Source organism: Pezoporus occidentalis, unplaced genomic scaffold (assembly GCF_034315485.1).
Source record: "Pezoporus occidentalis ecotype Australia unplaced genomic scaffold, CSIRO_AGI_Poc_V1 ctg19, whole genome shotgun sequence".
Taxonomy (NCBI): Eukaryota; Metazoa; Chordata; class Aves; order Psittaciformes; family Psittacidae; genus Pezoporus; species Pezoporus occidentalis.
The window spans coordinates 684,503-711,775 of record NW_026913748.1 but is presented as its reverse complement, the minus strand read 5'-3'; the positions used below and the strand labels follow the sequence as shown (position 1 = coordinate 711,775).

The 27,273-nt window shown below is 41.5% G+C and overlaps 1 protein-coding gene across 3 annotated transcripts in view; it reads left to right on the top strand.

The window, feature by feature from the left end:
- Positions 1-27,273, top strand: part of STAB2 (stabilin 2) — an 82,119-nt gene that overhangs the window by 13,023 nt on the left and 41,823 nt on the right. For all 3 annotated transcript variants that reach the window (XM_062616342.1, XM_062616340.1, XM_062616341.1), the window contains exons 8-28: positions 1,940-2,136; positions 3,177-3,310; positions 7,724-7,857; positions 9,624-9,706; positions 10,155-10,304; positions 11,661-11,804; positions 12,329-12,391; positions 12,483-12,602; positions 12,982-13,035; positions 14,250-14,330; positions 15,236-15,388; positions 18,495-18,557; positions 19,360-19,443; positions 20,925-21,011; positions 21,533-21,644; positions 22,893-23,073; positions 24,083-24,176; positions 24,377-24,535; positions 24,920-25,015; positions 25,753-25,848; positions 26,793-26,840. In XM_062616342.1, coding sequence (XP_062472326.1) covers positions 1,940-2,136; positions 3,177-3,310; positions 7,724-7,857; positions 9,624-9,706; positions 10,155-10,304; positions 11,661-11,804; positions 12,329-12,391; positions 12,483-12,602; positions 12,982-13,035; positions 14,250-14,330; positions 15,236-15,388; positions 18,495-18,557; positions 19,360-19,443; positions 20,925-21,011; positions 21,533-21,644; positions 22,893-23,073; positions 24,083-24,176; positions 24,377-24,535; positions 24,920-25,015; positions 25,753-25,848; positions 26,793-26,840 — 2,333 coding nt within the window. The remainder of the gene's footprint in view (positions 1-1,939; positions 2,137-3,176; positions 3,311-7,723; positions 7,858-9,623; positions 9,707-10,154; positions 10,305-11,660; positions 11,805-12,328; positions 12,392-12,482; positions 12,603-12,981; positions 13,036-14,249; positions 14,331-15,235; positions 15,389-18,494; positions 18,558-19,359; positions 19,444-20,924; positions 21,012-21,532; positions 21,645-22,892; positions 23,074-24,082; positions 24,177-24,376; positions 24,536-24,919; positions 25,016-25,752; positions 25,849-26,792; positions 26,841-27,273) is intronic.

Sequence of the window (27,273 nt, the reverse complement as noted above, 5' to 3'; positions counted from 1 at the left end):
GAGTTCTTTGTATACAACATCATTAGTATTATATTTCAGATACTGAGTACACTTTTGAACCAAATCCCACCATCTAGTTGTTCTTGGGTTCATATCCCCAAGCACTCTCATGTGCACAAACTAGATTCCTTCAGGATGAAACTAAACCCTAAAATGTGCTTCAGAAGCCCATCAGTCCAAAGGCTAACAAGCTTCATTCCAGGGAATCAGAGTAAGGCTAGTAAACCTTCACGAAATACATAGTGTGAATACTGGGTCATCAGTGCTTACCAATCCAGTCCTATCACATCCTTCTACTTGATAAAGTTCAACATCATGGTTTATTTCCATAAACATGAAAAACAGAAACCAAAGGCTTATATTTATTGAATATCCATCATGAGGTGGCTCACTTTCATCACTAAGCATAAACCCTACAGATAAATAAAGCTCATTTTATCTTTCCTATTTTTCATGAAACAAAGCTAATAGCATCTCAGCCGGAGGTAAAAGTCTGCCTTAAAGTTGTCTTCACAGATTCCACAACTTGCCATTGAATGCTCAAATTAGCTGTATTACAAGAGTCCAGATTTTCTTTCCACTGTTTACATTAGTCTTAGAGCATCAGCTTTTCTTTCTAGATCAACTGCAATGAAGAAAATGGTTGCATCTGATGCTAGAAGCACTATTTAGTAAATTTTGTCTTGGATCAGGCCACAGATTCAATCGTTTTTCTTCCATCTGGAAATATTTACATTCAGACCTCTTGGTCCTAGCTGTGGTGTCATCCTCTTTGAATAGGCTTGAACACCATCCAAGAGCAAGATGTTAGAAAGTCAGTCCTCGGGGAATGTGAGGTTCTAGCAGGCAGCATAGACAATCAAGGCACAAACTGCAGCAACCAGCAGAGGATGCTAGTATCCCTGCCTCTCTTGGGGTTTATATTGATGCAGTCTGCATGAATGTTCATTCTCTCTCCCAGTACCTTTAGACACTAGGGTTGCCTGTGGTTTAAGCCAGTGTCTTTTATATTTGACTGGCTGGGAAGCAGAGGACAAGCAGCTCTAGCACAGCTAAGTATGTAAGTGGGGATATAGGACTGGCTGCCCCAGACTCAGCTTGGAGGTGGCACTGCTTACAGTTGATTTGAGCATGTGCATATGTGTGTGTGCACGATTTCACACCAGAACAGAAGAGAAGGCTTGAAAGAATGAAACTGAGCATTGCCAAGTTTCTCAGTCCCATCTGAGGGGGAACACAGGGTGGAGGAGAGGGGAAGACAGTGAGCAGCACCACCTTTTAGGTGAGTTCAGGGCCTGCCACTTTCTAGCTACAGTGTGTGTTTAATTATATCCTAAGGTGAACACAAAGGTGTGAGAAGATGTTCTTCAAGCACTGCTGGATTTTGAACAAGAACAAATAATTCCATAGCCTCGATAAAAATGGCCTGTGGAAGTAGCTTCCAGTTTAGTCCTGAAACCACAGCAGTGTGGAATACTCAACTGAAGTACTTGCTGAACAGATGACATTATGTTGTTTAATTACCGGAAAGAAAGCAGTAAATGCCTATTGTACTAAGAAATATTTTCCAACTGATCTAACACAGGCTTAAAGCTTGTGTAGACCTTCTGTCACCTACCTGACCTTCTCTAGTTAAAATCCACCACAGAACAGGAAATAGTTGTGATACTTTAATGAGCACATTACATGTTGTAATCTGTTTATAACTCAGTTTCCCAAGTTAAGAGATCATCTCTGTTCAAAAAGCAAACAGCTAGTTGCTATGTTAGCATAAACACATTCCTCCCTTCTGTCTTCATGCCGCCGCAATACTTCGGACTTGGCTGTTATGAGAAGTTTAGTCTACCCAGGCTTTGTTTGACATGATGGTGCTCTGGCAAATCCTTGTCTTCAATTTGAGAACTGCAGGCAATAATTCATTTACTTCTTTTTTCACAAGCTGTCAACCCATGCTCCAAAAAGATCTGTGATCTTAATGCTGACTGCATTTACCTCGGACCAAATCAGCACAGGTGTACCTGTCAAGAAGGTTACAAAGGGGATGGTCAAGTCTGCTTACCTGTAGACCCTTGCCAAGCAACATATGGGAATTGCCCTGCAGAGTCCACTATTTGTATATATGACGGTCCAGGAAAGGTTAGTGTTGAATGAATGCCCCAGATGTTTCCTCTGTTAAGTGCCTAAGATAATAATTTCTCTCCAAAAAGAAGCCATAAAGGTAACGGGAACAGGCCGCAGAGATGAAGCTCTAACCCTAGCTTTGGCATAAGTCCTACTGTTGACCAGGAGTGAATCAGTCTACCTCTCTTCTCAATTTATGTATACCATGTTTCCCTTCTGAAAATGGGAATGGCAACAGGGTTCTTTTTCCTATGATATTTCGGCTCAGATTTGCCTCTCCAGAATGAAGGCACTGAAATGAAATTTTCCCAGTTAAATTTTGCCTCTCTTACCACAGGGCGCTTGTAAGACCAATAGATTCCTTACACCGGTACCACCAGATAAAGGCCTAAAGTTAGTGTATTTAAGAAAGAAGTAATCGGGTGTCTTTGTGGACACCTGATGAAAGGTGCTGTATAAAGGCTGCATTTTGTTCATGTTGTTGGGAACTGGCTCAGATTTGTGTCTGTAAAGCCACATTTCACTATCAAGAAAGCAACACTTCAAAGACTGTTTGTTTGTTTTGCCTGGACACCCTCAAGTGCCAAAAAGGGACTTGGTCATCCAGGGTGATCCTGCAGTTCACAGTCATATAAATTGCTTCTCTGAGGGGTGCCTCAGTGACCTGTATATGGCTGGTGTGTAAAAGGTAGTTCTGATACACCTCACTCATTAATAGTATGCTTTGGCACTCATTTTAAGAGGCAGAAAGCTGTGGAATGGAGATACAAATTTGACCTACCCCCACTGATTTTAAATGTTCTCTGGTCAAAAAAAAAGTGAATCTACAGGACTTTATCTGAAGGAAATTTACCTTAGAGTCAACAGTTTTCCTGAATGGATAAAACCTAGAAGGGAGTTGTATAAATGTGGATAAGCTTTATACTTGTATCTCAACTCACTGGGTGATTAACTAAAATTCACTGTCTTTAAACCTTTGTTCCAGAAAGTATGCCGAAATCTACAATTTGTGCACACCTAATTTTCTTCTCCCATCTCCCATCCTTCTAATTTAGTCCCACTGTGAATGCAAGGAGCACTATACAAACTTTGTAGCTGGGAAAGGATGCAGCATGACGGACATCTGTGAAACAAACAACACCTGCCATAAAAAAGCTAAATGCTCAATGGCTGCACCAGGACAGATTATGTGAGTCTTTTTGCTTACTAAAGGTTTGACCCAATTTCCCCTTCCTCCCACTAGTAAACAGGCTGCTAAAACAAATCCAGTGGATGAACACCTCCTGAAGTCATCATCAACGATTTCTTTATTAGGGACAAATCACAAGATTTAATAGGGTTAGGGTCAGACAATTAGCATAGTGCCTGATGAAATCAGACCAACTGCTAATACCTACTAAGTTTTATTTTTATAGCACTCAGAGGTCAATTCTACACTAGTAAATAAAAAGGACCAAGGCCTCTTTTCTGTTCCTCAGGGCAAGCCAGCATCCAGCATCTGGCTCACAGCTAAAGCCTCCTCTTCTTCCAAAACAGAGAAACTGCCTCTTGGCAGCAGTTCCTGGCACGCGTTATCCCTTCAACTGTGCTTGGGCACTGCCTGGGTAAATGCTACTTGGTGTGTGCCAGAAACATGCCAGGCAGCATGCTAAAAATTAATCAGCATTAATTATCACAGGACAGAGCTGCAGCCCTCGCTCTTTTTTAGTATACTAATACAGATACAAGTGGGGAATCTGACCCCCATGCTGTGAAAGCAACACCAACCTCAGCAGATTCCTCAAAGCCTCTAGTCAAGCACGTGGGATAATGCAAAACCTCTGGCAGAGTTTGTTTTCCTGCACAGAAGTTTGCTACACAGATGTTAGGATGTAGAAACTCGGTTTTAACACTAAGCTTAACAAAGCTATCTTAAACCAAAGAATTTGGATTCTTATTGCCAGTACTTGCTTAATCATGCAGCTTTCTCTTACAGTGTAATATGAACATCACTTCTGTGTAAGATATTGTGCATTTCAAACAAGTTTACCTCAAATATCCCCTAGTTTATTTCTAGAGGGTAGTATATTACCCTCTAGTTGCACTTAATATATACTTACGCTATCCCTAGTATCATATACTACCACACTTGTCAATATGAGTTGAAAATTTACCTTGAAGTTCCACATCACATAAATCAGGACCTTTCTTTCCTGATTTGTCACTGTTCCACTGTTGCAACTGAATTTTCTACAGCTGAGGAAGTTTTGAGAATTTTAGAATAGGAAAATTAAATATTTATGACTGGGGAGGAAAACGATCATTCCAGATGCTTTGCACATCATTCATTCAATGACCTTTAATGGCAAAAACAAATACAGAAGAAAGCAGTGGGATTCAAATCAAACTAAACCTATGTATTTGAAAAATATTGAAATTATACTGGATAGCTTCCAACTATGGAAAATATATTTATGAAAGAGGAACTTTACAAAGAAAAACATTGATTGATAAATGTGGGCACAATAAATTGTTTATGATAAGTGACAAACACTTAATGTATTTTGACTGCACCCCAGACTTTAAATGTATTTGGGAAGGCTTGTTTTTGGTGGGGATTTTTACTTCTAAAACACAAAGCTGTAACAGAGGCCAGGTTTGGGGTTTTTTTAAAGATGCAGTTGTGCTGTTACCTTCCCTCTTTCAGTCACTTCTACTTTCTCCAGGATCAAATTATTTGTACAGAAGTAAACCTCATGTACAGACAAAGATGTAAATAAGGCAAACATTTGGTTTGTGAACATAACATGGCAACCTCCTAGAAAATCAAGATTGTCTCTATTTTCTGTTCCCATATAGATCTTCCCTGAGTGAGTGTTGACACTTTCTATGGCATTGCTTCAGCACAGTAATTATGTTCAGCCTTGACCAGAAGCTACAAATCTTCAACTGGTGCAGTATTACGCTGCATATTAGACCATGACCTCTCTGATTTCCAAGTAGAACTGACTTTCCCTCAACTAAACTCAATTATTTTCTTTTTTTTAATCCCACTCTTATTTTTATTCTATGTCTTCAACATAGAAATTATAGCTTCATAAACAAAAACTCTGTTATACAAGTATTTAGGTAAAGTGGAGACAGATAGCTGAGCTCCTCTTTTCCAGAGAGATGCAGTTCTCCTCCTGAGTAAGCTGAAGCAGTGATAGTTGCCATCTCTTTTCAGTCTTGCCTGTACACATAGAATCATAGAATAGTTAGGGTTGGAAAAGACCTTAAGATCATCTAGTTCCAGCCCCCCTGCCATGGGCTGGGACACCTTGAAGTAAACCATGTTACCCAAGGCTCTGTCCAACCTGGCCTTGAACACCGCCAGGGATGGAGCATTCACAACTTCCCTGGGCAACCCATTCCAGTGCCTCACCACCCTTACAGGAAAGAACTTCTTCCTTATAGCCAATCTAAACTTCCCCTGTTTAAGTTTTAACTCATTACCCCTTGTCCTATCACTACAGTCCCTAATGAAGAGTCCCTCCCCAACATCCTTATAGGCCCCCTTCAGATACTGGAAGGCTGCTATGAGGTCTCCACGCAGCCTTCTCTTCTCCAGGCTGAACAGCCCCAACTTTCTCAGCCTATCTTCATACAGGAGGTGCTCCAGCCCCCTGATCATCCTCATGGCCCTCCTCTGGACTTGTTCCAACAGTTCCATGTCCTTTTTATGTTGAGGACACCAGAACTGCACACAATACTCCAAGTGAATACATTACATTACATACATTTATAAAGCAATATTTACCCTATCAGAAGAAATTATTCAGCTCCCAAGGAGGACCTGCTCCTCTGTCCCAGCCCTAACCTATTAATCCAGGCTCTACAATCATACCCTTTTCCCAAGAGAACCCCTTAAAAATATCATTAGAACTGTATCCTGAAAATTTAAGATACTTTTAGAGTGATATTTCTACCCAGGACCAGAAGGAATCAAAGGCTGAGTCTCTTGGCCCAAATCTGAGTATCCCTCTGAGTCTGTATGCAGTCCCCCAGCCTGCAGGAACTATGGGGACTTTCAATTAGTGCTGTTTTCATCAGAGAAACAGCTATGGTAGACACCATATGTGGGAAACAGGAGATGATTTGGCATCAGACTGATACTGCTGTGGGGTGTGAGTGGCAGATGTGTGTTTGTAACAACCAGCACATGCAAACAAGGTCATTAGCTATATATAGAACATCTTTTGCTTGTGTAGAGTAGTGTGCCTCTCTAGCCATGACTTCAGAATCCTATCCAGAGAGATGCATCATTATGGATAGGGCTCATGTGAATATTGAGCATGCTGAAGACTATATTAGGAAGGGCCCTATTAAAAGCCAATGTTTGACAACACATACCATACAGTTGTTTAGCCTCCTAAATATAGTAAGGGTTTCTTTCTGTGCACACTACGTGTTGACAAGTGCCTGCTTTAATTTTAGCACTGAAGATGAGTAAATGACTGAGCTAACACCTCCAGCCAGTCTCCCAAGCACAGCCAAGCTGGGGCTCATTTTCAGAAGACTGCAATAGATCTGAGATTGGCAAAATCAGCAGGTATTGATGGCCCTTCACATTGAGGCAGGCTTGAAGAGTTCAGATGCTTTAGAAAGTACTAACCACTTCTCCTGGTGAGCAGTCAGGCTGACACAAGGCCAAGGCACACTCAAGTCCTAGCTGCTCTTTGAAATGCGCTACCATTTGTACCCATCAGCACCTAATAGCAAGTATGTGTCAATCACCTTGACAACCAACAATTTCTTCCCCAGCTCTCTCATGACACTGAGGGCTTTCATGGCCATAATGTTCCTTTTTCATGAGGCATGTTCCCTCCCTCATAAAACAGAAAATGTCAGACTGACATTTGTGGTGGTTCTGCCATAAATTGTACAGTTTGCCTTGAATGCAACACGCTACTTCATATGCAGCCCATCCCAAGGCAGTGAGGCCATTGAGCCCAATCTCAAGGCATTGCCTGTCCCTCCCTCAGGCACCGTGACCTGAATCTGCTTTGGACATACATAGGACTGTGTCAACCGTAGGTCACTGACACCTCTCACAGGCTGGAGTCCCCAGGGGACAGCCAGAGTGTTACAGATGAGCTGCTATTTCCAGTACAGAGACAGCAGCAGCATAAAGCATACATCTGAGAAAGCAAGAGATTTTCTGCTACAGCAGCTTTAGAAGAAAAGATAATATTAAAGTACAGGTATCCTTGTGGCATCCCATACACTCATGCCATAGCCTCTCATCACCCACAAGGCAGGCCTATCTGGTGGCTTTCCGGACTCCAGAAACATACAGAGATGTGAGGTTGCCAGAGGTGTCATATGGCCCCCACTCAAAGAGGTCCTGCAAGGCAGACACCACTGCCTCCTGGGCCAGCTGATAGAAGGACATTTCATCAGGCAAGCAGCCATCAGGCTGCTCTACACACTGACGCACTTGACAGCATGCAGAAGCAAAGACTGAAAAAAGCAAAAACTGAAGCACTGGAGCTTCCTAAAAAACAGCTGGCACAGGTTTAGAGTGAGCCTCGATGACACCTTGGGGTATCAGCATGCAGCTAAAATGACAATCCCTTTGCAGGTGTACATGCCAGGGGGGCTCCGTGGGTAATGGGCTTGTGTGCTACGGAAACGTGATGGAGCGCCTCCAAGACCTGAACACAGAAGTGGGAGGGCAGTGGCAAGGCAAGCTAACATCTGCCTTATCACTCATGGGTAAGTGACCACGCGCAGCAGAGTCAGCTCCTGCTGGGTGAGTTGATATTGTCCCAGTGCTCCTGCCACAGCATGTGTGCTACTCCCTGCAGACTCACCCTGACCACTTAAAGCTGCCTTTGTGTAGCATGCCATGCAATCTACAGGAATTTACAAGCAGAAGTGACAAACATATTCCCACAATCCCTTACACATCATTCAGTATCATCAGTGGGTTTTGCCCCATACTGGAATAAATGAGATCATCCCACTACTTCTTCCTCCCTGCCCTCATTAATTTAGATAATTGAGATTTGATCTAGAACAACACACAGAAGTCCAACAAAAACATCTGGATGCCCAGCTGCATCTCTCTTCCCAGGTCCCCAGCTATCAGCAGTTACATTGCTTTCACCAAGAAAGAGGAGAGAGGCAAATGAAAGAGACTGATGCCATCCATGGTCCCCATCACCCCCAGGACCCACAACTAGAGCATCTCAGGCATAGCTGAGGGTTCTCTACATATCCAAAATCTCTGCAGAAGTGAGATGGAACCCCTGGCAGGGCTCACGGCTTTCAGCCTTTTTAAGTTATTGCAGTCACCTTGTAAAGAGAATAACGTAACTGTTTTCTTCTGCTGCACGGCTATGGACAAACACTGCTACAATACAGATGAATTTTTCAGTTAAATGTGTACATATGAAAAACTTCCTCCTGCTTCATATAATTTTCTTGGTCCTTTTCACTGTGCCCTATGATTAAAATAAAGATCCTGAATTCCTGACCAAAAGGGATTAAGAATCCCCATAGCTGACCAAGGACAAAACTTAGCAGTGACATTCAGATTCAGCACTGAAGAGTGAAATCCATTGCCTCAGCACTCAGAGCTCAGTGGGAGCTTCTCTATGCATTTTTCCTTATGCATCTGAAAAGTGCTCAGCATGCTCAGTGCCACTTTTTGTTAACAAGAATCTCAATTTTATGTTCTTTGGTTAAGTTTTGGACATAGATGTATCATTTGATTTACTAGCCAGAAGCTGCAATGACACATTAACCACACAGGTTATCTTACAATACATTTACTCTACATTAATGTCTTTCAAAAGCTAAGAATATACAGCAGACTAGTCCAAATTGATTTATAATACAGCATATTAATTTTGAGATATATTCTCTGCCATAACATACCTATAAGGACTGTAAAGATTTTTTCAGTTCTGATTTTAAGCCCCTGGAGAAAGAGCTGAATATTAGAAACAGTTAATGCCTTCAGCTGCAGTATCGTTGGTCTCACATGACTGTATTGGAATCAGAAATACCATCTGGGTAACACAACTTTAATTAATATTCAGTGCATCAGTTTTTATGACTAGCTGCGTGTTTGCTGACATTTGTGTTACCAGCAGGTTATCAGCAGCATACCCTCACCCTAGGAAGGCTAAATTGATTTAAATCAGAAGGCCATCTTCTCTTAAGGCACATCTCCAAAGAAACGCTGGGTTCATGTCCACAGCCCTTGTCTGCCTGACACAGAATCCAGGCTGCCAGAAGCGTTCTGACTGTTTTGCCACATCCTGTGTCAAATGTAGCAGCAGCAGCTGGATTTCACATCCTATCTGCCTCTTATTTTTTAATGACTCAGACTTTAGAATCTTACATTAACATTTAATAATCATGATAGTATTCTATACCCCACACAGAATACACAGTCCCTTCCTCCAATGAGCTTTTCAATAGGCATTTTAACTTCTTTTCTTCTCTCTCCCCCCCTTCTCCCTTCTTATAAGAAAATACCTACAAATGGCCACTGAGTACTCTGGGACCATTTACTGTCCTTGTACCGACAAACAAGGGGCTCAAAGGCACAAATGTAAGTAAACAAGAGAAAGGGTTTTACATCAGGGGCAGGGATTTAGCTCCTTCAGAAATCTCATCTGTGTTATAAGTGTTTTGATTCAACAGATTGAGAGATCTTTGCTCTAGTATACTTCTGGGTACATTTACATATAGGGACCAGAATTGTCTTTTTCTACTTGAAAGAAAAGCAAAACAATTTGGCAAGTCAGGGTAGAATACAGTCAGGCTTCAAGTAAGTTTTGGACTGTCTTACACAGCTATGCTCAGGTTTTTATCACTCGGTTGAGAGAGGGGCTGAATTAAGATCCGAATGTTCAGCAGGGAGGCTACAGGTTGCTTTTTATTTAAGGGGGATAAAATATAATGGCAGGGGGGAAAAAAGCATTCACCAGGATATTTTTATTTTTAATTTTTAGATGAAGCGTGCATTGAAATAAATCTCTGTTCTCCTGCTTTTCTAGATAAAAGATCTTCTGAATAATAAAGAGAAAGCACAGTACTTTGTGAAACTCCATGTAATTGCTGGTCAACTGAACACCAGTAGCTTGAATAATACTAATGTCATATATACTTTGACTGGCAAGCCAGGAGAGATATCAAAGGGAGAAAAGGTAAGTGGCCTTCCAGCCTACCTCAGCAAGAATGCCACTCTCTGCTCACTCAATGAGGAGTATGAAAGGTCTTTCTGCAGCAAGATATCAGGATGCAGGTAGCTGCTAGGTTATGAAAAAATACAGCTGTGGCCATGAAACACGAGGAGTTCAAGTGAAACTTGGAACACCACCAACATCAAAGTTCCTGCTAAAATCAGAGAAAGCAAAAATTACCTTCAGAAATACATCAACACTGAGTGACACAGAGGTCTAACACAGATTGCTCTAAAAATGCTTGTTAAAATTAAGTCGTCCTAAACCTGACCAACAGAGCTGGGGGAAGGGAGGGCAGGTATTAAGAGAGCACAGAGAGCTTAAGTGAAATAAGAGGGGGCATGGGTCAAAAAAAGCTCAAAACTTATGCTGGAAACCTGTGTGCACAGCTCATACAGAGTGAGCACTAACTGCACTGCAGTTCCCACCTCCCATTGAGCATCAGCATCCTCTGAATGATGCAGCAAATGGAGGTCTTCAGCATCAATAAAATGCATAGAGAGTCATAGAATCCTTTAGGTTGGAAAAGACCTTTAAGATCAGAGTCCAGCCATTAACCTAGTACAGTAGTAAATCATAAAAAATATATAGTAAAGTTCATCTCTAGCCCAGCTTATTTGATGTCAGTGAGCTCCAGGGAAGTCTGATCCCACTGTCTGAAAAATTTATTCTCTACAACTGATATACTAGATTTTATAATGTAGAGTTACTGTTCTTGGTCCATTGAATGTTCTTTAATGACTTGGGCCTATGTAAAGGCTGAAATCAAGTACTTCTCATGTTTTGCAGTAGATCAGTAACATCCAAGAGATCTATTTTATTTCTTTAATGAGTACACACTCCATTTGTAACAGGAAAATATCATTGCTATCTGAGGCCTGTTAGTTTCCTGCAGGCTTTGGTACAGTGCAGAGTCAGCAACATTTTGTTATTTTGAATATACATATAAGGAAATGGATTGTAGTCCCTTAAGATTACAGGAGTTGAGCCTTTTAGTACAATCATGTTTAAAATCATTTCCTGGCAGACTTTTATTACTAGCAGTCATCAGAGCCCTTTTAGGTACACTGCTTTTCACAGAGAACCTGTCCCTGCTTCTCTTAACTTTGCTGTCCTGGAACAAAATAACACGATCCTAATTCAAAGCCAAAGGAATTTTTTCCATTTCCTTTATAGGAATTGGAAGCAACCTTTAGCCTCCCCAGATTCAAATGGCCCAGGTGTTGGCAGTGGGAATGCTAGATGTTATTCAACAGGCATACTCATTCTGTTGTCATTTCAGAATAAAGAGCTCACTATCCATTGCCTGGCTTCTTTCAGGATAATAAGTTAAGAATTACAATCCAAGGAGGGAGGAGGAAAGGAAAACTTTTGCAGGGAAATATTATTGCTTCCAATGGGATTTTGCACATTATTGACAAAGCCATGGACAATGTGGAGCCAACATTTGAAAGCAACAAAGAGGTGAGTCATAAGCTACATACATTCAATGTCAGACTTTCTTTTAAAATAGTTTCACACTAATTGAATGACAAGGAAGATGACAGACAGCAGCTGGTTCCTCATTGCAGACACAACTTCTCTGGACCAAGACTTGTATTCAAACTAGCAATCCCTCACCCTCAAAGACAAATATTATAAAAACTGGTAACTTTGGAGCACCATTCAAGTTCAGTGTTTATTTTTCTGTTCTTTCTTATTGGGAATGAAGAGTTAAAAACACTTTGCACACGTACACACTGTATGTTCTGTGACTACACAGTATTTCAGGACAATGACAAACTAACTATAATCAAGTATAGTCCTGGGACAAGTGCTACAACTCAGACACTTCCACACCCCACCAACCACCCAAACAATAAGGAAATCCACATGGATTCAATCTGTACTATCTGAGACTCGTATAGTAATTCAGAAAGCGTCTTATAAGGCTTGGGGTTTGTTCTGTGTTCCCAACTAAAACAAATCTTAATTTCATCATATTTCAGGAAACCATAATGTCAGTACTTCAAGATAATGGAAGATACAGCCAATTTACATCTTTGATAGAGGTAAGGAGCTAGAAAAGCAATTCTAAAGAGCTGTTTTCAGTTTTTCTTCAATATTAGTATATAATTTCGTTTTCTTTTTACACCAAACCAGAAAACTGGCCTGGGAATGGATTTACAGCAGGACAACAGGCTTTACACAGTCTTTGTTCCAAGTAACGAGGCTTTGAGCAATATGAAAGCTGACGTTCTGGATTACCTGCTTTCTGCAGAGGTACAGTCCTTCTACAACACAAATCTTTCTCAGATATTAGATACATAGCAGATGCATATGTACATTGTCCAGTGTTCATCTAAGCTAAGCTCCTATGATCGAGGTTGAAGTGATCAATTAAAGATCAAGGCAACACCTAAAAGGAACAGAATCTGGGGTCTCACATCCTATAAAGCAATGATGATCCCCCACACCAGGCGCCCACTCCCCTGCTCTTGCCTTGACAGCACAGCACAGTCCAGACAGCCACATGGCAAAGCCCCAAAACCTCTGATGCACCAACTAGTGATGTTGTTCTTATCCCCCTGTCCTCTCAACAGGCCAGCCAGGTTTGTGTCACTCATTCTGGGCTAAAATGGCCTCTTTTCTGCTTTGGCAGGGTTCATGGAAATTGCTGGAGCTGGTCCGATACCACATTGTCTCCAATACAGAGGTGAGCATGGCTGCTTTACTGACCCAGGGTGTAAGGGCATTTTCAAACCCTTTGCCACTCTAAAGGTAGAGGTTTTCCAAGAACAACCTCTACTCAGTGCTGCATGGTAAGCTTGCAAAGGACAGCTATGCCTCTGTCTTTATTAAGGTTAGTCGCATAAAGGTCAAGAACAGAGAACACAAACCTTTCACCTCGATGTCACTAATGAAAATAAAACCCTGCTAGAAGTCACAGGGTAGTCCTTGAATCATGGCAAATTAAAACTGTGTTTTGTCACACTAGTGTGTTACATGCAAGTAACTATTTTCACTTTAAAATATACCATTTGGTGATAGGGACTTAACCCGAGTGGGAAAGGTAGATAGATAGATAGATAGATAGATAGATAGATAGATAGATAGATAGATAGATAGATAGATAGATAGATAGATAGATAGATAATGCATACATACAGTCATTCTGAACCTGAGACCCACTGCCTTAGCATGCTGTGGAGCAAGAATCACTGTCAGGGGATACTGTCAGCTTGGCAGGACTGCAGGAATGAATAGCAGGAAAAGTACTTGTTGCTATCAAAATCAAGCTCTCTCTGAACCTATTCTGCTAATATTAGTCTTCTGTTTATCAGAGAGAGGTGGTTTTGCCGTTGCCTATGTAAGCCCTCTGTTTCTTCCTTTCTGCTGAAAACAAAGAACATAACCCAGCAACACCACCAGCAACTAAGGTTAGAGGAGGCTGAAGTTCATCCTCACCACAGGATGGGGAAGGAAGTGCTCGTATCCTTAGCAAAAGGCCCTGCTCTCAGCGTCCAAGGCAGAGGTCACTCCTGGCACAGAGCAAGATCACAGGGAGCAGAGGCATGAGATCCACATGTCTCTTCATGAGACATTAGCACTGCCATTTGCACAGTGGTCTAAGGATGCATACAGGGCTATTTTTAGGGAGGGGTGATAACTTTACTTAGAATAGTTGCTATAATTAGAAGAAAAATTAATATCTTTTGGGCAACAAGCTCTTCACATGCAGTAACCAGCAAACTTAGTCAAAATTTAGTCACTGTTACACAAGCAGGTTAGTCAATGTGAGGCTGCCTACAATGCTACTAGGTTCATTTGCCCACCTTAAAGAGAAAAGTAGTCTTTCTTGTGAAACCCATCTGGATTTGAAAAGAATAATGATATACATTTCTTTCATTGAATTTATGTTCATTTCAGCTAGAGGTTGCCAGTCTTGTCTCAATAGAGCACATCAGAAGCATGGCGAAGCAGTTCATTTATTTTAACAGGACCAGCACTGTAAGTCAATGCAGCTTTCACCTGGGAACCGCTCTCTCTGATCTAGGCAACAGTTTGCATTCAGGGGGAATAAAAAAGGGAGGAGGGGGAACACTAGCAGGGGAATTTCTTGAGGCAGATTATAATGTGAATAAATATAATGAGGCAGAAATTTTTAACTTGCTATTCCCACTTACTGGGGGATGCAGAGCAAATGATCGATATATAAGAACAGTCTGCAGTTCCCTTTTTCTTATGATTAGCCGCAGACTAGGCGTGATTTTCATTTTTGCTCTAATTTAAAAGAAATCTATTTAAAATATTTTAAATAATTCTGTTGCATATTTTAGTTATCTTAAACTCCTTTCAGTGCACACATGGTCTTGTATTTTTTTTTACTATTATAATCTCTGATCCTGATGAATGCAGTGAACACATTTTTTAAGGTGTTAATTTTTCAGTACTTTTGTGAAATCAAACTTCTCTGTTATGTTTAAGTTCCTTCTGTCCTGGAGATAAGAGGCAAATACGAAAATTCTTGAAAAGGCAGAGCAGTTGCAAGAGAAATGCATAAAGAATCCTTTTTCGCCACACCCCCACAAACTCTCTTTCATTTTTCCCCGCTTTGTCAGAGAGAGGACTAAAATAAGTGCCTGAAGTCATGAGTAGTCTTCTCATTTTGGTCAGTTTTTTATTAACCAGTTCCACAGGCTAACAGTGCAGATTAAAAAGAAAACTTTAGAGACCACTGTTCATGAAATATTCATGAAAATGAGCAATATATGTGCTCATTTTACTTGAATAAAACAAGTGTAATAAAAGATAGATAGCCAATTGAAAAGAAGTGCAAGTAGAAATTCTTCAAATTACCGGAAACTGAGAAACCATGAAAAATTTGTTATTAATAACAATTTATTGTTTCACAGGGACAAGTCTTGGTGAGTGGAGAAGAAATGGAAGAAACAGATATTGTTGCAAAAAATGGTCGCATTTATACCCTAGCAGGGGTTCTTATCCCACCCACGATTGCTCCAATTCTACCACATCGGTGTGATGAGACAAGAAGCGAAGTTGCAATGGTAAGAGAATCATAACAAATCAACAGCTCTTCAGTGCTCCATACAAAGCACTCTAGCTTCTTCTTTACTACTTTCTCTGATATTGTCTGTTAAAAAAGGGGGTATTTTTTGAAATTCATATATCAATCACATACAGCCACCTGGGTAGCATTACTGCACATATACAAGTAATTTGCAAACTGAGAACTCATATGAGCACATCCTAAACCACTTTAACACATCTAGTTCTTGCAGGATCATCTAGTAGTATATGTAAATATGTTGCCTCTCCAGTCAAACCTTTTCCTTCAATTCCTGATTCCCATCTGTGCAAACACGGTAAGCAGTGCCAAGTTCCCAGGAAAACTACTCCAGATCAGTATTTTCATTTCTACTAAGTATGCAGGAAAAAGAGCCACAAGTTAAAATATTAATTATTAATTTTGTATTAATATATTAGAAATATGTTCTTTTCAGAAGCCACAATTTCCCCTAGCTCTGCTTTCTTCCATTTTTTTTTTTTTTCAAATTAGGAATCACAAAACACTTTTATATTTCAAGGGGTAGACTTTGACATACCTTGTTCAGTTTGGTAACACAGTACAGGCCTTTACACTTGGTAATATTCAGACACTATTTCTGGTAAGACGACCGAGTATCCAACTAAGCTTTTAATTTGCAATAAGCATGGTTCCAATGAGCTGTTATTGTACTATGTTCAAGCACGTATCTGGGCCACTAACAGTTCTGGTACAGTGATGCAAAATATTTACTATCTTAACTTACAACAGTCCAGAACCACAGCCTTGAAAGAGGTTCACAACAGAGCTGGACAGTATCAAAATGCAATGAAGAAAACACAAGAGCTGGCACAGTAAAGAACTATTACCTCTGGCAGTAACTACAGAATGCCATATGTGCAATGCAATCATAAACCAGGCAGAGTGATGAACAGCCATATCCAATACAAAAACCAATCAAGACCCAGAACACTTTAGTAATCTGCATTCCTTACCAAAACCCTACCTACAGTCTATGTCTGACATCAATCACTCCTAAAGCAACACAGAAAAATGATTTAAAGATGAAACTAACTGCATCTATCACAAAAATTACTCCCCAGATTGAATTGGTGGGTTTGTCACCTTTGAAAGCTTCGTGCATAGTTTAAAATATAGTTTAATATCCAAGGCTTTAAGCAGAGCACTGCTACCAAGGAGAATACCAGAAAGGAGCAATGACTTTGCTGTTCTTACCTTTCACCATGCATCTTCTCCACTCTCGGAAAACTGGAATAATACCACCTTATAAATAATACTTGTAGTAGCAGTTAAAAGAGACAAACTTTGTAGGAACAAGCAGGTATACACACCTACAGGAACTTTACATCCTAAAAGACAAAACCATAATGCTAATGCATATGTAGCCATGTAGCCATGCCCAAACCCTGAAAGCTGCACCTGAGCCGAACTGAATGACAGCAGTGCTTATCCACAATGTCACAAAGAGCACAGGGACACCAGGTCTGCAGTACTTGCCTGAGGTGTGGACTGTCGCCAGTTTTGATGACCTCTGACAAGAGGTGTTCTAAGCAATGAACCAGTAGTAGCTGTTCCCAGCTGTCTGCTCCACCTCCTCCCAGAGGTCATCGCTCCCACGGCAGACCTGATGTACAGGAATATATGTCTATGCTTCAGTTACTTCAGTGCAAAGACAGTGTTTTAACCTACTGCTGAAAACAGGCAGATCTGACCTTGTGTGGAAGTGCAGATGCTTTTTTCTGTTCCCCTCCTTGCAAGGCTGAGGGGAGAGACAGGACCCCCATCCTCAGGAAAACAAGGGAGCTGGTACATGTCAGTGGCTGAAACCATCCCAGGCAGAGAAAGGGAGTGAGTAGATGACACTGAGTTGCACTGAGCATCAGGAGAGTGATGCCAACAGAGAGAAACATTTTCCACAGCAAACAGATTTTTTAAGTTCTAAAGCAGCAAAGAGGCACTTGCAGGGATTTTCAGAAACACAAAGAAAGGTAAGAGCCTGAGACAGCTTCTGCCATGACTCCACAGCTTATCAAAGAGCTTTTCAATGCCCAAGTGTATTCGACAAAATACATCTGAACCACAAACCTCAGCTATTTGATGCCCAAATGCTTTTGTAAGTCTGGCCCTTTATTCCTTTAAGTGCTGTACACCATGAAGGACTATTAAATCCAAACCAATACCTGATTCTTTTTTCCCCACATTTCCAGTGCTTAATCTGTGTGTAAAATGCCATAATTAATGTTCGTGGTCACTTGTCGAATGACTATGAAACACAGTGAGGTAATGCATAGAATGCCAGCTCTAGGGTTTATTCTAACTTGGTTGAAACACAAGACATTAGCAGTCACGAGCAACACAGCTTTGACAAACTCCATATTCACGCTCTGAAAAGATGAGAATCTCTGAAGTTATTGCATGTTGATCTTGTCAGAGAACTCATCTTTAAAACTGCCATCGGAGTTTATACATCCTTGGTGCCATAATTGCTACTGTCACTACCACATGGTGATAAATTAGCTAGTGGAGAAAGGCAACCAAAAGGTGAAGACATAAAAACAGCTATATACCACTGGATCACAACGGAGTACAGGATCTACAACATGGAAGCAAAGAATATTTTTCTCTTCACTGCCTGCCTATACACAAATTTCTGTTCACGCTGTGTATATATGGGACCATTAATTTGTGGTCTTCCTAGGATGAAATAAAAACTACTCATAGAAGTTAAGCGTCCAAACTGCACTAGACCTTCAGACAATGTTAGCTAATATATGGGATTGAGCAAAGCACACCAGTGCATTCATGCCCATCTTTATCTTCTCTTTAGGAAGCTTCCAATTGTTTAAAATAAGGGAGGAGGGGAAGGACAGATGAAGATAAAAGGGGGAAGGTGGAAAAGAACAACCACTCCAGAAAAATCAGAACCAGCAGATACAGCCCTGGCGCTGCTGTTTGGTTCCTGATCCATGCTCTAAGAGTTAAAAGCCATAGAACACATGTACTTACAATGTACAGAGTGTATCTTCCATAAGTATGCACCTGGTTTAATGCCATCTCAAATGACTAACCTTATTGCTTCCATCTAGGGCCTCTGTACAAGTTGTTTATCACAAGCAATGGCTCCGTGTCCTCAGGATTCAAAGCCCATTGTAAGTGACATATTCCCTAGTTGTGCAAAATGCTTAGAGGGAAGGGGTCCCATGTGTTGATTACTGCTCTCCCAATACAACGAGAAAACGAACCAGATATGAATACAAGAGGCCACATAAAAATACAAATATAGACACTACTTTAGCCTCTTTTAGGCAATAATTGAATCATCAGGTGATTTCAGCATTATATTTTTACCGTTGCAAGATCCCTTGTAGACTTCATAGAAGCTCTGACTCTTCCCAGGTTAAGTAAAATCTATTTCAGACAGGCATTGTCAGAAGAGGGAGGCGAGGAATGAGAATTGCTATGATTACACTTTGAGAGTTAGCAAATTAAAAATAGAGGAGGAATAGATTTAAAATAGACCTCACATCTGTTAAAAATTTCCTTTTGATTAAGCATCCTCCCAGAAGTAACTGTCAACAGAATCAGCTTCAGAAAGAATAGAAACCCTCCCATCTGCTTTGCATCTAAGAGATGCAAATCTGGCTGCATGTTTCTCCACACACAAAACTCGAGTCTAGCTATCACAAGAATTTTATTCCCCATGTTATAAAAACTCATTGGTAGTTAGTCCTGTACGCCGTATTCAGTAATAACCTATATGCTATTTATTCAGTAAAAATGAAAAGAAAGTTCATATTAATGAAAAATACATAATTTAAAACATTTTTAAATGCAACTCTATAGCAAAGTACTTACTGTTCTTCACTTAAATTACGTTGGGATAGTAAGGCTATATCACAGAACTTTACATTGCCTAGAAATACTAATGCTTCCACTTCATGCATGTTTCAGCCTTTCTCAAAAAGAAGATGCATTATTGAAGGCCCAACCTTTCAAAAAACTGGCTGTACTAGAGCCTGCAATGTAACAATAAAGGTACAGAGTTATGTTTCCTTAAGGTGAAATGTACATAAAAGTTTTCCAAAATACTGTCTTTTGAATTGTGAACTCTCCTTTTTGGACTTGAGAGAGGTATGGAGATGTCCATACAGTTTCCATACCCTTCCTTCTACGGGGGGCTGGGAGGACTGACTGTAAAACTTAGAGCAAAATACCAGGCACATTCCAGAGAGATTTTTAGTTGCCATATGCTATTAACAACACTGTAATGCAGGACTTCAACATAAGGTTCCAAGCCCAGGTGTTATCATTGCTCCATACAGCTTTACCCACAAAGAACAGGACAGCTTGATCCCTCCTGGTCACAGCCACTCCTGTCCCAGGACTTCACACAGTATGGGGTAACAATGAATAGGAAACGCTCCTAAGAACCACGCTCCACTTGCTCTGCCTGGCAAACCCAATCCTTGCAGAAGTCATTAGCCCATGAGAAGTACTTACACTTTTCCAGATCCTGGGGCTCCTAAACAGATTCTGCATTTCAGAACTACCATTAAGTAACAAGCAGAGAAGTCTAACAAATCCATAAGCTTTGAGAGCTTTTTGCTTACTCCTTTCCCTTGAATCATAGAATCACTTAGGTTGGAAAAGACCTTTAAGACAATCAAATCCAACCATTAGCCCAGGACCGCCAAGTCCATCACTAAACCATGTCACTGAGGGCATTTACATGCTTGTGGACACTTCCAGGGATGGTGATTCCACCACTGCCCTGGGCAGCCTGTTCCAATGCCTGATCACCCTCTCGGTGAAGGATTTTTTCCTAGTATCCAGTCTAAACCTCCCCTGGCACAGCTTGAGGCCATCTCCTCTTGTCCTGTCATTTGTTACTTGGGAGAAAAGAAGCGCACATGTAAATGAGGGGTTTTTTTTCCTAATACGCTTTCTGTGCTCTTGATAAACAAATGGATCAAGAAGCAAATTCATGAATAAAACAAAAGATGCAGCAGAGAAAAACATTTAGGGCTGTGTAGCGGAGAAATGCCACGCTGGTGCAGAGGGGAAGGGGGAAGATCAAAGCAGCATGTCTGGCTTTCACAGCATCTCCCTGGGGTAAAACATATCTTCTAGTTCCTGATCTCAGATGCAAAGGAGACTGCCTGCCTCTGAATTGCACTGTACTCCCTCCCCCTGCCAAATATGAGAGTGCACACAATATGAGCAGATGCACGCAGGCACATTTATAAGTGGCAAGAGGACAGGGATTTCTAACACTGATGAGTCTGACAAGAACAAGGGAAGGATATGGTGGTCTTGTATCCCCTTCTTAGGCTCCCAGCACCCCTCCTGGTTTTAACAAGGCCATTGCAGGGGTGGCTCTGGCTCCGCACAAGCCTTTTAAGAGCCAGCTACCCCTACAGGCATTTGCCAGAGACAAAACATGATGAAGAGTTGTCTTTCGTACACTGCCTCCTCACTAAGGCACTAAAAAAGAGGATATTTACTTCATTTCACAGGAACCAAAATGTTGCAAAGGCTTCTTCGGCCCTGACTGCAGTCCGTGCCCAGGAGCGTTTTCCAAACCCTGCTCAGGAAATGGTCAGGTGAGCAGAGCATCTGGCAGCACCCTGAACTCCCATGGAGGGAAGGATAAGCTGTGTCCCAGAAGTCCCTAAAGTGCTTCTGCACAATAAATACGTTAGGCTCCCTCCATTTATGCCCAGTGATAGCTGTGAATTTCAGGTTCAGTTATATGGGGGAGGGAAAACTAATTGGTCTCCTCTCAGATGTCTGAACTGCAGGCATCTGTGGTTCCAACACACAGCACACAGGCAAGGTCAGGGCTGGTGATCCACTCTTACACTTCTACTCTGCACAGCACACAGTAATGACACAGCTTGCTATTCTCACTTTAAAATTGCAAAGGAATGTAGAATACACAGCAGCAAAGTACAAGCACAAGGAAAGCTTTTGCTTTGAAATACCTTTTTCTTTAAAGCTGAGGCTCTTTCTGCTAGTCTGTCACAGTCAATAATATGGAGAGGCACATAGTCTCTTCTCTGGGGGAAGGATAAAAATTCATTTCAGTTTATACATAGAAATCACCTCTTTTCCACTATCACAGTGCATGGACGGCCTGGATGGAAATGGGACCTGCATTTGTGCTGAGGCATTTCAAGGCTTTCAGTGTCAGTTTTGCTCAGACCCTGGCAAATATGGTCCTCAGTGTGATAAAGGTAAGTACAGCCACACTTCCTCAGCATAACTGTTTCTTTTTGATCCTAGTAACATTGAGGTAGGAGTTAACTCCTCGCTAAACGTTCTCTACGTCAGATGAGCAAGATGTCTCTGGGGTACTTCCATTTCTTATTTCAAAGGGATACATCATAAGCCTGCAGTCAGTGAAAATCTTCTCACTGACTTAATTGGACTTTCTGCAGAGGTCATAGCTTGCTGTATACTAATTTATTGCTCTTTTCATTTTGGTCTCCCTCACATAAGTAATGGAAAAGAAGATCTTTGCTATTCCATTCCCATCTAGTACTGCCCACAATAGAGCAAATTCTGCCTGCAATGACAAATATATGTAATCTAATTACAACTAAAACTATAAACAGATTGTGTTTAGGGACGCTTAATAATCATCTTTACTGAATGATTTATGATCTTCAAAACTTATAGTTCTAGCAGTCATCTTCTATATACTGACAGATTTACACCTGCTATGTCAAACCATACTACGTTTGAGAGTCTACAGAATATAAACCAGCAAATATAGATATAATCCCCATCTACAAAATCGGGTTTAGTCTCTTTTTGCTATGTCATTCATGAAGCCCAGCTCACTCAAAAGTTCACAGGTACATGGACAAAAACTGAGAAACAAGTTCCATAAGAAAAGGCGGTATTGCCTAAGCTGCAGTCCCACCAAAGCAGTACCTGTTGACTTAACTAGTCACCACTAGCACTTCTTGGGATTGCAGAAGGCTTACCTACCAAGTCCTTTGGGCACATTGCTGTGCCTCCCAGCAGCACTAATCAGTCCATCCCCATCAAAATGATTATAGGTCTGTGCTGCTGCTCCATATACGAGCTCAGCACTATGCAATTTGTAGCATTGTGGACTCAGCATTAAAAGGCTTCCCATATCTCTGAAAGTACACCAAAAGTTGTGCAATGAAACAATTTCAGCCTTAATAGCCTAGGACACAGTATTTCTCCCCTACTTCTCTGAAGTACTTTGAAATTCATTGATAGACAAGTGCACTATAAAGATATAACAGATTTTAAATAGTTACCCATAAAGCACACCTGAAAAGACACAGACATGATAAACAAATAATAAGTTCCCCAACAAAGTAAGACTTTAGAAATACAAAAGTTTAGACACTAGGAAAAAAAGGAGGACCTGATTCGTAAGTGCTATGTAAGAATAGATGCCTTTTACAATTATGGAATTGCACATTATAATTTATCTCTGCTAGAATGCCTCTGCGTTTACGGGAAGTGCAATAACCGAATAGACAGTGATGGGATCTGTCTTCCTGGATCATGCAGAAGTGGATACACGGGGAAACTCTGTGATAAGCAGATTGTTCCCTGCGATCCCTCTCTACAGCTCTGTCATGCACATGCAGACTGTCAGCTTAGCGATGGTGCAATGAGGTAAGTCAGTAACTTGCATCTAATTAACTATGCTGCGGCTCTTTCCCATTTGCTTGATCAAAACAGCACTGTGTAGCAGTACACAGACATCAGCCACTGAAATGCTGCTATGCAGCAAATAAGCATAAACATGCACCACATCAGCCTTGAGTTGCAAGAGAGTAATCAAGAGTTCTCAATGCCCTACCCTGCACCTTGTATTTAACACTGATACATTCATACAGATCTAACCCTTGTTCGGAAGGCTGCCTTCCTACCAACATCTACAAAGGCTCTCTCAGGAAACTCTTATTTCTAACCATTTCTTTAGTGAATCAGGAGCCTGGGCTTTGCTGAAAAACAATTAAGTTCTCAAGCAGTTTGGGGATGGACAGTTTACTCAGATCAGATCAGCTGGTTTGCATGCCACAGCATAGGCTCTCCAGTCCTGACAGGATGCGTCACAAAACTTTCTTACTGTTACAGATGCCTGCTGCTCACCTCATGCTCACTTTCACGCACACCAAGTTTGCCTCTTGCTGCAGTGTATTCATAATGAGCTAAAACCACAACAATTACCATAGAAGGCAGGATGGGGGATGCTGTGTAATTTGAGTGCTTAAGAAATTCCCTCCAGTACAGATTAACCTGGGAGGACAACCAGGGGAAATGGGGTGGCTCATTTTCTTATATGCATTTCAGGGAAAGAGCTATCTTCTGTGTCACTGAAAGAAAGAGCAATCCCAGCTCATAATTAATTCAGAGCTACTAGCTCACCTTTGCAAATACCACATCATGGCAAAACTAATTTCATTTCCCATCTCATACACGGAGAATGCATCCCTGATTTGTCTTAATTAAGCAAGCCAATATTCTGTGGGGAAAAAAAAACCCAAACAATATAATATATGCATTGTGAATCCAAGGTTACCAGTTTAAGCCGCCTATAAATAACATGTTACAGTGGAAAACAATTGCTTCACTTTACAGCTGTCCTATCATGTTTAATGCCTCCCTTCATTCTCTACAGCTGTGTTTGCAAACCTGGCTATGCGGGAGATGGTATGAGCTGCACCAAAGTTGATCCTTGTGCTGCTTTAAACCCAGGTGGCTGCAATATCAATGTAAGTACCTACTTTTCGCATAGAGCCTGGCACCATAGAAAGGAAGGTTTGGCCAGAAACTTGCAGAAGGAAGAGTCAGTTTTCACTGCAGTTTCAAGCTCTTTCCCCAGATAGTGGCATCACTATTGCTCAGACAAGCCTTACACCTAAAGCCAGATGCCATCTACCTGTCCTGAACAGATGCTTCTGCATCCCCCCAGGCTGAATGCATTCAGACTGGCCCAGGAGAGCACATGTGTGTTTGCCAGGCAGGATGGACAGGTGACGGAAGGGACTGCTCAGCCATCAACAACTGCCTGCTGCCCACAGTGTCAGGGTGCCACAAAAATGCCACCTGCATATACATTGGACCGGGTCAGGTATGTCCTCTCACATTTGTTAGGCACTAGTTCTCACCCATTTTGCGCTGCCTGTGCTTCTCACCCGGTTTTCTTCCCCAGATTCTCCTCTCCCGCACAGCCACAAGGTTATTCCCATACAGCACTCTCTACACAAGGCAGTCTCCTTCAGTTCCTATCCCAGTGCACCCTCCCCACGCTGTGGTGGTGTTCTGGCAGCAAATACCTTTTAGTAAGCACACTAGTAGATGTCAGGTATAAAGGTCTTCTGGATATATGAATCAGTGTCATTTCACTGAAGTAATGGAACTACACAGAAAGACAGATAGACTAATTCACCATGTCTAGAATATGCACCCTATTTTAGTCACTTTAATGAACTGCAGTGTTTTATTAAAACAACAGAATGACTGCAAGTGTAAGGATGGATTTCGGGGGAATGGAGTGGAGTGCACACCCATAAACTCATGCCTCGAACAAAATGGAAAATGCCATCGTTTGGTGAGTTATTAACCATTCCCTGAACAAAGTGTTCAGATACATATCACACCTTGCCTCCTGCACACACCATAGATTTTCCTTGCTATTTCAAGCCTGCAATTTCTATTTGAGTTAGAACAAAGCTTTCCAAGCAGTGCTGCAAGCATCAAAACTGCTACATGAACCACATGTGCTGAGGAGAGACTACAAGGGCTGCCCCCAATCCTAAATGTACTCTCTCAAGCCTGGAATAAATGTATGCTGCTTCTCCACGAGCAATTTCAATTTGGATGCATTAGCCTGTTGGGATGCTTAGCCAAGTCATCTCTACACAGGCATCTATAAACTTTATCTGCAACTGCATGGGTTCAACCGACCTGCAGGCACTGCTGTGCTCTGTAGTGCCTACAAGAGCCACAGCAGCCTCAGGCAGAACACAGGAACAGAGCTAAAGGAAGAGCAATGAGGAGCATAAGACAAATCTGGTACAGTTGGGTGAAGGAACAGGGCTCAGTTTATGTACAGAGGAAGTAAGAAAGGGTTGAGGAAGAGTTTAGATTCCTACAGATTTAGGGTATGGTGGGCATGTGAGGAGGGAGTTAGTGCCCAAAGCTGGTGGAGTTTGTCCTATGGGAGGGTAAGGATGTCCATGCATCATGTTAAGTTCATGTTTGTATATGAATGGGTTTCAGAAGGGGCTTTAGAGGCCATCCTTGCTCGTAGTGGTCTCCTGAATTTTCTTTCTTTCTGGTTCGAAGGCATCTTGCCAGTTTGAGTCCTCTCATGGCTGGAAGTGTGTGTGCCCAAAGGGCTACGAAGGAGATGGCAGAATCTGCTATGGAAATGCTGCCGATGTAAGTAAGATGAGCGTCTTCTCACACTGGATCATAACCAGAGAGATCGCAAAGCCATTATAAACAGAAAAATATGATGTCCACCAGTGCTACCTGCAAACAGTGTTCTAGCTGGAGGCACTTGTCTGATACATAAATGACCGGTTGTGTTTAAAAACACAGCTTGGAAAGGGGCCTAAGGGATCTGAGCATATTTCCTTCTTAAGACAAATTGAAAAATTGCAGCCCCAGAGGCCTAACCTGCAGATGTGCTAAGCACTCACCTCCCAGCGAGCACACAGCTCTTGTGAAGTTCTGCCCTGAGGTCTCTCTCAGTGAAAACATCAATTTATCATGCTCAAACAAATCATACTGACCAGCAGGCAAATAAAACCAAAACAAGTAAAATGGTGAAATCAATATGCATTTAACAGCACAGGAAAAATGGAAGTGTCAGCTGTCTCAGCCACTGGCAATAACATTACATGGCTCTAAGCACTACCTGCCACCCCTGCTCATACCATCATTTATCTCACTCACTGCTCTGAGTACAGTGGCAGAATAAAGGTTCTCTAGTTGCAGAATGATGTGTAAAATGCTGTACATATACCAACAACACACCTTTCAGTTAATTTTGCCTGAAGTTAAGAAAAGTTTTAGATTCCCAGAAAATTAACACTTAGCCTGGGGTCAGTGCGTATCAGGTACCAAGATCAGGTAAGCTTAATACACCTAAGCAATAGATGGCCTTCTTTTCAGAAGAGCTGGTAACTCACCACTCCAGAAAGTATCAGTACTAGAAAAACATGAATGCCCTCCCATTTCATACATGCTGAAAACCTCCTCCTCTATGTCACATCAGCCAGGCCAGACACAGCGGATTACATCACAAACTACAGCTAGAGTACTTTGGTACAGCTAATTAGACCTTACATACTCATTGCTCTCTTTCTCTTTCTAATCAGGAGTTATCCACTCTGTCAGAAGCAGCTTCATTTAACCAATGGGTTAATGTAAGTACACTTTGTGGTTGATTTTTTTAGTATGTTCAAGTTTGCATAAATACATAAGCCCTGTAGGCTATAGAGATGGGAATCTCATTGCACTATTCCTATCACAGAGCAGAGGCCCAAGCTCTGGAGAGGCATCGGAATGCCGCTCCCACCAGCCATGGCAGGGCTGATCACCTGGTTCCCTATTTCTGCCCGAAAACCAAGTTCTTATCCCAAATTCAGGCAAGTAAGGAAGTCCCACAAGCAGAAGATCTAGTTACAAGCCCACTTTCTGGAGCAGGGGGCTACACAAGCCAGGACTAGCTCTGTACATAAATATACTCTAGTCCAGATGACAAGCGGCAGGGTACAAGCAGAGCCTGAATATGCCCCTAAGTGGCTGCTTCCAAATTCTTTCATGCAATAAAAATACTAGTAGAGAGAGAAGGCAATA